The sequence below is a fragment of the Carassius auratus genome, chromosome 43, assembly GCF_003368295.1.
Source record: "Carassius auratus strain Wakin chromosome 43, ASM336829v1, whole genome shotgun sequence".
NCBI classification, from domain to species: domain Eukaryota; kingdom Metazoa; phylum Chordata; class Actinopteri; order Cypriniformes; family Cyprinidae; genus Carassius; species Carassius auratus.
The window spans coordinates 6336485-6348549 of record NC_039285.1 but is presented as its reverse complement, the minus strand read 5'-3'; the positions used below and the strand labels follow the sequence as shown (position 1 = coordinate 6348549).

The 12065-nt window shown below is 36.6% G+C and overlaps 1 protein-coding gene across 1 annotated transcript in view; it reads left to right on the top strand.

Moving 5' to 3' along the window:
- cmip (c-Maf inducing protein) overlaps window positions 1-12065 on the top strand; it is a 29252-nt gene that overhangs the window by 11735 nt on the left and 5452 nt on the right. The window contains exons 4-15 of the mRNA XM_026230753.1: window positions 21-182; window positions 1558-1599; window positions 2049-2111; window positions 2987-3067; window positions 3157-3260; window positions 3597-3701; window positions 4674-5045; window positions 6720-6785; window positions 8107-8133; window positions 9458-9506; window positions 9656-9763; window positions 9866-9982. Coding sequence (XP_026086538.1) covers window positions 21-182; window positions 1558-1599; window positions 2049-2111; window positions 2987-3067; window positions 3157-3260; window positions 3597-3701; window positions 4674-5045; window positions 6720-6785; window positions 8107-8133; window positions 9458-9506; window positions 9656-9763; window positions 9866-9982 — 1296 coding nt within the window. The remainder of the gene's footprint in view (window positions 1-20; window positions 183-1557; window positions 1600-2048; window positions 2112-2986; window positions 3068-3156; window positions 3261-3596; window positions 3702-4673; window positions 5046-6719; window positions 6786-8106; window positions 8134-9457; window positions 9507-9655; window positions 9764-9865; window positions 9983-12065) is intronic.

The following is a 12065-nucleotide window of genomic DNA, read 5'->3' as shown; positions in this document are numbered from 1 at the left end:
GTTTTCTGACTCATCTGCAGAAAAAGATCTACAAATACCGCAAGGTTCTGAATAACCCGAGCCGCTGGGACGTGGTTCTGAAGGAGATCAGGGCCCTGGTGGATATGGCCCTCATCTCACCCCTGCAGGACGAATCCATCCATCAGGCCCCGCTGCACATCATCTCCACCCTGCTTGCTGAGGTACGTCACATCATCTAATTGATGAGAAGACTAGTTATTAATTATTTAATTTGACAAGAGTGTTAAGCTCTTTAATAGCATTTGCTAAGGCATGCATCGCTTTTATTATTGCTCATACCCAAAACGTTAGCATGTAGCACGTGCGATGATAACGTCAAATCATGCAGCACATTGAGGATAAGTGAGCTGTTACATTTCTGAGTGATTGTACTTAAAAATGTACGCCTGATAGACAAAAATAAACAGTCAACAAACATTTATATTGACAGAGGACATATCTAGGGAACAAAATGTCATAAACTTTGCAGTGGGCTCTTACTTTAGGGTAATCTGCATTTATTTATTGTTTTTTAATTTAAGAGGACATCAGATATGTCGAATGTACACTTGTTTTTCCTAAAGTAGAATATACGATTTTTACTTTATTTTATTGCTGTTTTTAATCTTCCGATTTTAGCTGTTGTATGCATGAAATTAAGATTACAAAAAAAATCAAATAAGAAGAATAACTTTCATTTTTACAGAATTTAATTTATTAGGATTTTCAAAAAGTAGATGTTGTCATGTGGTTATTTAATATATAAACAATTTGACTCAAAATTCTCTTACAGATCAGTTACACTACCCTTCCAAAGGTTTATTTATGAATTTTGTTCAGTGAGAAAGCAAAGACGTTTCTAAAGTTATAAAAGATTTCTTAAAAAATCTACCCTGATAGACAAGAAAAAATTTTTTTTTGACAGAGTTCTTCTAACATCATGTAGGGAATAGAATATCATATAAACTTCGCTCTTAATTTAGAACCTAAAACCCTACAAGAAATGTATTTTTATTTTGTGCATTAATCATGTCAAATTGATCCGATGTATTGTTTTTCGATGTATTGAAGTATAGCTGGCAACTTTTATGTTAGAACTTGAGCAGCATTCTGCTTTCATTTCTGGTTATGAGTGTCTTTTGTGAATTGAGGTGTGTTACGTCTCATTTCGAGTCTGGGTTCAGGTTAAGAGTTACCTGTGGTTGCCTGTGTAGCTGTGGTTTAGTGAGACTTTTTTTTACGTGGCATCAATACACAACGAAAATCTCCTTGTTTGCACACAGGAAAAGATTGGTTGCATCCATACTTTGATTTCCAAATGTAGATTGTGTCTTTGAATACCACATAGACCAAGCATTTGAATTCAAAGAGGGTTTTAAAATGTCTAAAAACAGACCTCTCACTGGCCTTTGGTCAAAAGGCTGTATCTGTGCACAAGATTTCCCAAGAAGGCCATTAACATTTTAAAAGTAGGGCTTGCCGGTTGTTGAGTCACTTAGCTGTGGCACCACTGGCAAATTAATTCTCAATAATGCTTTTGTGTCATTTCCTTCCTAGAACACTAACCTCAGCGCTCAGGATCACGAGAACATAATTGTGGTAAGTGGGGCTGCTTTTTTTTATATATACAAAAAATATATAAAGATGCATATTGCCTTCACTTTAAACTCTATTGCTAACAAGTAAGGGATTATGTACATCCAGTCGGTTGTTCTCTCCCTGCTTGGGTGATCAGGACCCCGATGCAAAGCAGATATCAGGATGACATAATTAAATAATTGTACCTCAGAATGTTGTGACTGACCAATCAGAATCAAGTATTCCACAGAGCCGTGTAATAAAGGCAGTTACATACTGTGTCTTAAGGCTCAGTGGAACACACTCTAGACGAAAACTGACTTGAAAATGTAGTGGACTGCCATTGAAACAGGAAATGCACACACAGATGTGCTCTTTGAAGGATGTGCACTTCCATAAAATGTGGATGAAAAGCAACAAGTCTCTACATGTCTGTGGGGAAGTGACTAATGGTTCGAATCTGTCTGTAGGCCATTGCACCCTTGCTGGAGAACAACCACCCTCCCCCTGACTTGTGTGAGTTCTTCTGCAAGGTAAATTTGACAATTTTGGCTTTTCTTCAAGGGAACAATTGAGTTCAGTATCGTAATTTTATTTTATTTTTTTATTTTATTCAGAATTTTATTTTAATCTTTAATTTTTTGATTGTTTAAAATCTTTTGGCTTGTGTTTCTGAAATAACTTATTAAAGTAAAAAAGGTCAACTATGGTATTAATTCATTAGGATTTAAAAGATATAAATCATCACATGGTTATTTAATATATAAACCAATTTTACAGTTTCTACAAAAACAGCTCAATGTTCAAAAATTGAGTTGACTTTTTTTTTTTTTTTTAAGAAATTACACATTAAATTGATCAGAAGTGACAGTAAATACATTTATAATATTACAAAACATTTCTATTTTAAATAAATGCCATTCTTTTAAACTTTGTATTCATCTGAGAATTATGAAAAAGCTATCAGTTTCCTCAAAAAATAATCAGCACAACTGTTTTCAACATTGATTATAAGATATATATATTTCTTGAGCACTGAATCAGCATATGAGAATGAAGGATCGTGTGACGCTGAAGACACGAGTATAAAATTCAGTTTTGCCATCAAAAGAAAATATTACATTTTTAAAACATTAAAATAGAAAAGAGTTATTTAAGTTATAATAATATTTCACAACATTACTGTTTTTCCTGTATATTTAATCGGCCAAATGCAGGTGAGCTTAAGAGAAGACATACAAAAAAAACTTTTGAACAGTAGAGTATTGTGTACCATGATAATTGTGCATTATTTATGTCTGATATCATTACTTTGCCAAGTACTTAAAAAAAACTGGGATTAGCTATAATGTTTCTGATGATTAATATATGTATTAATCAGTATCTGTTTTTGTGTTCCTCTACCCAGCACTGTAGGGAGCGTCCTCGGTCGATGGTGGTGATTGAAGTGTTCACTCCTGTGGTTCAGAGAATCCTCAAACACAACATGGTGGGTCTGCGCACTACACAAGACGTGCTCTTGAATTCACACATCACTACAACCTCAACCTCATAAGATGTCATTTCTTCTCATTCCAGGACTTTGGGAAGTGCCCCAGACTCCGTCTCTTTACTCAAGAGTATATTTTGGCTCTGAATGAGCTTAACGCTGGCATGGAAGTGGTCAAGAAGTTCATTCACAGGTGAGTGACACTGTCCTCCTCACAATGTGGCAAGCGATAAAAGCTTGGAATCTCATTGCATCACACCTGGTTAGGACACAATGTTACCAAAGAAGTAGTGCTTGAAAGGTCCTTGAAAGTCCAGGAATTTCATTTTGTAGTTTCTGTACAAACCTGGCCTTCAATTATACACAAACTATAACATCCTTTTATCTATCAGACCGTGTCATTTTAATGGTCCGTTTAAGACCAAGCCCTGCGCTTACTTCCTGTTCCAGCTTTGTTTTCTTTTCACTGTCACTGGGTTTGGACGCAGGAGCTATACTAACCTGACCTTTTTTCACATTATGATTTCAGCATGCACGGTCCCACCGGACAGTGCCCTCATCCTCGGGTTCTCCCCAATCTCGTGGCGGTCTGCCTAGCTGCCATCTACTCTTGCTACGAAGAATTCATCAACAGGTGCGTCCAATTCACTGGTTTTCCGACCCATGAGATGCGATTTACCCTTGAGACCGGAGTTCAAAACATTTCTCTGAATCATTTTTGCCGACTTCATTACTCCATGTCCTTTTTTATCAAAATAGTCTTTAAATATGCATGCTTTCTCTGCCACCTGCTTTAATCGGTCAGTATTTTTTGTGAAAAATAACAGTGACTTGGCTGTAGTGACGTTTTTAGTCTCACCTGTCCTCACCTGACCTGAGAGGAATAAGGAACTGTTTTAAAAAGTTTGCATGATTCGCAAAGACTCAAGAGAGTGAGAAGTGTCAAAGCTTACTCCCTAGACTTTCTTGCACTGCTCCCTCTCTGTTTTTTTTCCCCCCTATCTGTTCTCTCATACACTCTCCAATGGCCTTTTGACAAATTTCCGTAACTACAGTTGGATATTTTAAAGGTGCACATTTACATATTTTCATCCCATGTTCCATCTGTCATCCTACCAGATCAGATGTCCTATAGTTACTTGTTAGTCAAATAAGATCTTTCAAACACTGTGGCCATGTAGCAAATTAAACAGCTGGTGTTTTGTATATGACTGCATGCAAATATGGAAATTTCCATGGAATGTGTCTGAAACTCTCTGAATGCAATGTTAGTGTATTTTTTCTTTCTCGACAAATTGACAGTGAATGCATTTAGCAGACGCATTATCCAAATCTCACAATTTTACAGCTTTTACTGTATTTTCAATCGAATACATACTGCCTTGGCGAGTGTAAGAGACTACTTTTAAAAGCAAACAAGCTAAAAAATTCTCACCAACCAAATAAATAAAAAAAAACTCTTGAATGATGTATATATCTAATAGTTCCCCCAACTAAAAAAAATCCTTTAATCCTGTATTCTTAAAAAAAAAATACACACCATAAAAGGACACCTTGAATTTTGTGGAAAGTGGCATATGTCTTATCTCATTCTTTTATCTTTTAGTCGGGACAACTCTCCCAGTCTCAAGGAAATCCGAAACGGTTGTCAGCAGCAAAGTGAGAGGAAGCCGCCCATGCCTTTGCGCCTGCTGCGGCCCGAGCCGCCCACGCCACCCCCGACTACCACCCTGTCCCCGCCCCCGGCCCTGCCCCTCTCACCACCACCTTCCATCATCAATTCCAGCGAGATCCTGGTAGAGCTGGAGCGCAACAACAACACCACTAACACACTGCACAAGGCCCCCCCAGAAGGCGACAGCGAGCCCAACCTGATCGACTGTCTACTGGTCAGCCCCGCGCTCAATGCCCTGTCCATTCAGCTGCCTGCTCACGCTGACAGAGTGCTAGGATGTTTCGCCCTCATCCTTAAAATGCTGTGAGTATTGCACCACTGGATCTTTCTATTACTTTTCCACACAAATTACACCGCCGTCCCTTTTTAAGAAGTTCATTTGGCAGTAATGGCTGCCAGACCTGCCCACATGGTGGAGGTAAATAAAGGACCTTAAATAAATAATGCTAAATTAATTTTATTTTAATTGTTTAGCTTGCCAAAGTACATTTTAAAAAAAAGTAGTCAGCTACACTACAAGTTACCAACAAGTAAACAAGTAGCTACGCGAAGCTTCACTTTTAGATAATTCAATTAAATCATATTAAAAAGAAAAAAATTTACTGAAATACTTTTTTTTTTTTTTTAAGATACACGTATGTTTGTATTTATGTATATGTATATTAATTATACACAAACATACACGTATCTGAAAAAAAAAAAAGGATTTCTCTCAGTTAAGGAGATAAATATGGCTCCATCACGTCAGTGTTTGTTATTATCAGTTTACTTGTTATTTGTTCTTTCCATCTTGCCTCTGTATAATGCATATTAAAGTTCATAAGTGCAGTGCTGCTTTGTTTACAGTGGAAACCAAGGAAACCCTTTAAGCGCCACCTGCTGGCAGAGAGTAAATCTGCGCTTCATTCAGCTCATCTGCTGTTTCATGCAGATATTTTTATGTATAGTTTTACTAAACTGGAGTCAAACCATTCTGTTTTTGCTTCAGATTTCAAAATTATAGAGTCTAATTTAGATTAAAAACTGCCCATGTTGCATGTATGCAGCATCTTTGTTTGGATCATGATTAAAATGCAGTGGTTGCCTCTGATTTTAAATGGAAAAAGCACAGAACAAAGCCTTATTTTGTTTATATGAAGAGATTCATTTGATTAGTTTTACTTATTTATTTGATTAAGGGCTTGTTTTAAAATTTCTATTTAGTTTTGTTATTAAAATTATATTACAAATTTTTCATTTAGCAGAGGCTTGTGCAATATGCAAGTGCTATATTATTATTATTATTATTGTAGTGTTATATTTCAGTTTCACAAAGAAATGTGCACCAATCTGTCAAACAAAAATAAAAGGACACATTTAATTTATATTTTGTCTTAAATTTCATTTTGTAAATTGTGAATCGTGAGTTGAGTGAATCATTACATCCCTATTAAGTGATGCGTTACATGTACAAACTGATTGATAAAAAACTGATCGGAACCACCTGTTTCGTTAAGTGGATTGAACAATACAGCGCTCTTTGAGAATGAAAGTGGGTTGTAGGAGGGTGAGTTTGTTTGTACATTGTAAGGCTGTGCAATACAGCATTTTGTCGTGGAACACCGCTGCATTGTGGAATATTTTTTTTTTAATGAAAAATGCTAATTTGAGCTGCTGAAAAATGTATTCTAGTTATTCTCCCACATTGTGTATAAAATATCAGTTTGGGGGAAAAAAAAGCTATTCAGCCATAATCGCACAGAGAAGCGACCTTAAACTAGTTTGCATATTTATAACAGATTCATTGAACCGAATCTGTTTTTAGGTTTTACCCCCTTCACCTGATCCTATTGTGAACCATCCGGTTGCTGATCACAGCAGAGTTTCTGAGGTTTCAGCTTTCACTGGCCAATCTTACATAAGGTTCTTATTTTCTCCAGTTCTCGCTCTCCCTGCCTCTGAATCTCTAATTTCTCCTCTGGCCTTTTCCCTCCACAGATCAGACTACGATGACTGGAGACCAGCACTGGCCAGCCTGCTTCAACCAATCCCCTTCCCGAAAGAGTAAGGGAACTCTCATCCTCCTCACTGTTACTTTCTTTCTAAAAATGTACTTGCCACCTGTTTCAACTATTGAATCCATTATGATTAGTAATAGTATGATTTCTGTTGCTGCAATTAACTCCATTGTGAAGTGTCAGATACAGCAATCAGTTAATCTACCATTGTGTGTTAAGTTCTCAATCTACAGTGTGTTAATTGCAGTTGCACATGTGATTTAAATTATTCAGCTGGTTCTAATGAGACCGTTTTGGCCAGATGATTCAGAACAGATAACTGTTTTGAGTTTAATCAAAGATGTTAAAATGAACAAAAGTGGAAAGCATCATTGGTAGATAGTCACTAGATGTCACAGAGCGCTATCTATACTCAATATATAGTTACAAAAGATTTCTATGTTGAATAAACGCTGATATTTTGAACTTCCTGTTCATTAAATAGTCAGGAAAAAGTATCCCGATTTCCAGACAACAAGTTTTCAACATTGATAATAAAAAGAAATGCCTCTTGAGCACCAGATCAGCATATTAGAATGAATATTTTGTTTAGTGGATCATGTGACAATGAAGACTGGAGTAATGGCTGCTAAAAATACAGCTTTGCACTTACAGGAATAAATTATATAATAGAAAATTAATATTATTAGTTATTTTAAAGTGTAGTTATTTAAATATTGTAGTTTTTACTGTTTTTCTTATCAAATAAATGTGTCCTTGGTAAGCATAAGAGACTTTTAATAAAAAAAAAAAAAATCACACCTATCCTAAACTTTTGAGTGGTAGGGTATGTGAAATATGAATTTATGTTTTGGATGTGCAGCCTATATAACGATACCAGGGGCCCTCCGAGTATGTGTGGTGGGCTGGTCTCGAGGGACTGCGTACAGGGTAGAAAACTGACGTGGGCAAGCCCCAGCAGGGCTTTGCAGCGGGATTGTGGGTATTGGGTGAGGCATCTTGGGTCCTCTGTGGCTCCTTTAATTGTCCCTGCAGGACAGAGCACATCATTACAGGCCTTCTGCATAGCCCTGCGGTTGCCACAGGTGGAGGGCTCACCTGCCTTTGTACGCTACGCCAAGCTTCCACTCTTCATTAGAAAAAAAAATTAACAACAGCAAGAGCACCCATGACACACATGCAAAACATTTGATGAAGTCCTCCCAGACTTTAGATGACTTGAAATTGTATCATCATGCGTGTCAAGGCAAGCACGCCTACATAGAGACTTAGAAAGCAACTTGTGTAATTATGTGGAATGACAACACTGTCTTTTTTTGCATGCCTGAGTCAAGTCGGTGTTTTTCTGTTTGCTTTCTCCTCTCTAGGGCCCTTGCACATGCCAAATTCACAAAGTAAGTGACATCGGTTTTGCCCCTAATGTATACTGAACCATTTAAAGAGACATTTTAAATACCGTATTTTACAGACTATAAGTCACACTTTTTTTCATAGTTTGGCTGGTCCTGCGACTTATAGTCAGGTGCGACTTATTTATCAAAATTAATTTGACATGAACCAAGAGAAATGAACCAAGAGAAAACATTACCGTCTACAGCCACCAGAGGGCGCTCTATGCTGCTCAGTTCTCCTGTAGTCTACACTGAAAACATAGAGCGCCCTCTCGCGACTGTAGACGGTAATGTTTTCTCTTGGTTCTAAATGAATGAGACTTATAGTACAATGTGACTTATGTGTTTTTTTTTTCCTCATCATGACATATTTTGGACTGATGCGACTTATACTCAGGTGTGACTTATAGTCCGAAAAATACGGTAAACTTTTAAAAAATCAGTTACTAACAATTTAATTTGCTGGTGTTGAAGGTTAAAGGTATAGTTAAACAAGATAAAAAAAAAAATTTCATGACCTACATATCATTCCAAATCTGTATGACTGACTTTCTTTTGTGGAACATACAATGTTTTGAAAAACCAAACACAGGAGCTCATTGACATCCATTGTACAGAAAAAAAATTGTTTAAAATATTTTTCAGAATATCATTTTTTAATGTTCCACAAAAGAAAGTAAGTCTTCCAGGTTTGGAACGACATAAGGTTGAATAAATGATGACAGAATGAAGAGTTGTTGTAAAATTTTGAAAGTGTTGTGAGTCATTGTGAAACTCTTTGTGACAGTTTGTACAAAATTCAAATTCGGTCATCATTTTCTCACCCTTATGTTTTTTTCAAACTTGTATGAAATAACTTGAGGGTGCTTATGTTTTACAGACATGTTTTGCAGAACTGTTTTGAAGACATACTATAGCTTTGGAAGAACATACTTTGTGATTATTCACTGAAAATTTTGACATTCACCCTAGCTCTCCTTGGCATTAATTCATGAAATGAATCATGTTTCGTCTGCATAAAATGAATCTTTTTAGTGAATTAGTTCATCCAGTGCATAAAAATGGTCTGAATTATTAATTCCCAAATGAAATCGATACCGTCTCGGTTAAGATAACCAGTCAATAGTGAATTAAATTTCAGCCAATGGTATCACACAATGCTATCATATAACTTAAGATATAAAGTAAAGCCAGGAGTCATTTTATCCCATTTTTATTATACTGTAGTTGGAACAACATGAAAGAGTAAATGATGACCAAATGGGGTGGTGAATTTTTTATATTTCATGTAATCTAACAGGTCACTGTTGTTTCGTTTTTCTAACAGAGAGCTGAAGTATGTAATTCAGAGGTTTGCTGAAGATCCCAGACAAGAGGTGAGACAGGGAAGTGTGCAGAAAGGGTGTTGCTTGGCTTACAGTATCAATCGAGTGCTTGCTTAATATTGCCACTGTAGACTTAGTAAACAGTGCTTTATTGAGCTTCAGCCTTTGTAAATGTATGTGCATGTGCGTGTCTCTCACAGGTCCACTCCTGTTTGCTCAGCGTGCGCTCTGGAAAAGACGGGTGGTTCCAGCTCTACAGTCCAGGAGGCGTAGCTTGCGACGATGACGGAGAACTGTTTGCTAGCATGGTATGAAAGTATTTGTATGAACTACGAGATGTCTCATTTAGTTTAGTCATTTGTCCTGCCACTATATCTACTTTTATGGTCTGATGTTGTTTGTTCTCATAGGTCCACATCCTCATGGGCTCCTGCTACAAGACGAAGAAATTTCTCCTGTCGCTGGCTGAAAATAAACTGGGACCCTGCATGCTCTTGGCCCTGCGGGGGAACCAGACCATGGTGGAGGTACATATGACTGACTGTTGCTTTTCATTTTGTAACATTTTTAGCTATCATGGATGGTTTAACCTTTTCCAAAAGTCTTAGTTTTGCTAGTCTCAGCCTTTGAGGGCATGTCTACAGAACGGCCATAGTCTGTTCACTGACCGTATGATGAATAATGCACACATAATGCTAAGAGCAGACTGAAAATTAGCAGTTTTTATCTGATTGGCAAGCATTATTCAACTTCCAGTGAAACCAAGTTGTGTTTACAAGGTACTAATGAATGCTTTTGAGGAAAATCTAACGACTAGACTAAGAAAACTGAAATATCCACAAGAATAATTGCATATTCTGTTTTAAATCCTCTGTATTTTTGTACAGACAGAAATTCTAAGCACATTTTCTGCCAATTTCTATCCATTTTCTCTAAAACCATCCACAGAAAGTGTTGCTTTTGCCCCTAAATGACACACAAAACCGAAAAACTGGTGGGTGATCACTTTCAATAAGTTGGCAGTTCTAGACTAGAATAAACTGCAAAGTGGATAGACCAATAGACTGACTGTCTGTATTCTTTGTGGATCTGGCAACCCTAGAATGTATTGTAATTATTACAATTTAATTAAAATGTTATCCTATATTTTGAAATCAACCTATTAGGTATTAGGGTGTGGTCCTATTTAATGTTGTTTGGTGAATTTGCTTCTGTTTTCTTTAAAATCATCTGTAGAAATTGTTATTGTTTAGTTTTTTCCACCGCTATCTGTTGTTGTATTATAAGGGGTTCACACTGGTCTTTGAAATCCTTGAAAGTTTGTGAATCTGAAAAAAATTTGAAGTGCTTGAATTTATTTTGTGCAGGAAGTCTTCTGGAGAAAAAAATTCCATATTTTCCCTCTAGTCTGCTGATGTGTTATTTCGCCAACAATTCGTGGCCTATGCATAGAAGATTTATTCATTTTTCATTAGTTTCTCGCATGAGGTACTTAGTGTTGTATGTTGCCATCACGTTAGAGTGACCATATTTCCTCTTTTTCCTGGACATGTCTTCTTTTTGGACCTAAAAAAAAATGCGTCTGGCCGAGATTTCGGAATCGACCAAAATGTTGGAAATCGGCTTTTTTGTAATTTTTCACGCATCAGGAATCCGCTATCAATACGCAGAGTATTTCAATCTCTCTCTCTCTCTCTCCTCAACCCGTGAACAGTCAAATCGGACTCCTGCAGCTCGTGTTGAATGCAGGATTGCCAGGTCCGCATATTTTTTGTTTGTTGTTTTTTATTTTTATTTTATTTTTTTATGGCTACTTTTAAACTGTTAATGGGTTGATTTTCCCCGTGGGTTAAAGGTTTGAAATATTGCTTAATAACATTTGACTAAAATGCTTGTATTGAAACATTTTGTATTCTGCATATGATAAAACTTTGATAGATGTTAAGTTTTGTGAAGGAGGGCCACTGGTAGGAAGCTTTTTAGCTGTGTTTATAATCAGTATACATAACAGTGACTGTAAAATATGTATTTTAGGTATGGAAATGACATTTTCAGTTGTGATATTTGGGATATGGTCATTGCAGTACTTTAACCACCAACCAATCACACCCCAGACCCCTGCCAACTCCCACTGTCCTCTTTTTGGAAAAATAAAATAGGGTCACCCTACATGCATGCACAAAACTACTAGGATGGTACCAACTGTGTTTCACAGACACAGCTGAAAATTTATGTTGAGTTGCTTTGCTTGTTAAGATAATATAAACCCATGAGGCAAGAAAAACTTAAAAGCATATTCAAATAATCTAAAAACTTCTGGTTACATGAGCCTAGACTCTTTTCAATAAAATCCATGCAAAAGTTAATATCAGATCATTTTAGAATACAGTGTAGGATGTATCGAATATTCTTCAGGTTTATGCACAACAGAAATACAACAAATAGAATATCAGATCTCTGTCATATGGCCAAAAATCAATTAAAAAATGTTTTTTTGCATAGTTGTGTTTGACACATAGAAACTGTAACAATGTATCTTAAAAGATAACACAATGTAACCTCACTCTCACTTGAAATGTGTCCCCACATTAAGTCCTTGGACCTGGAAAG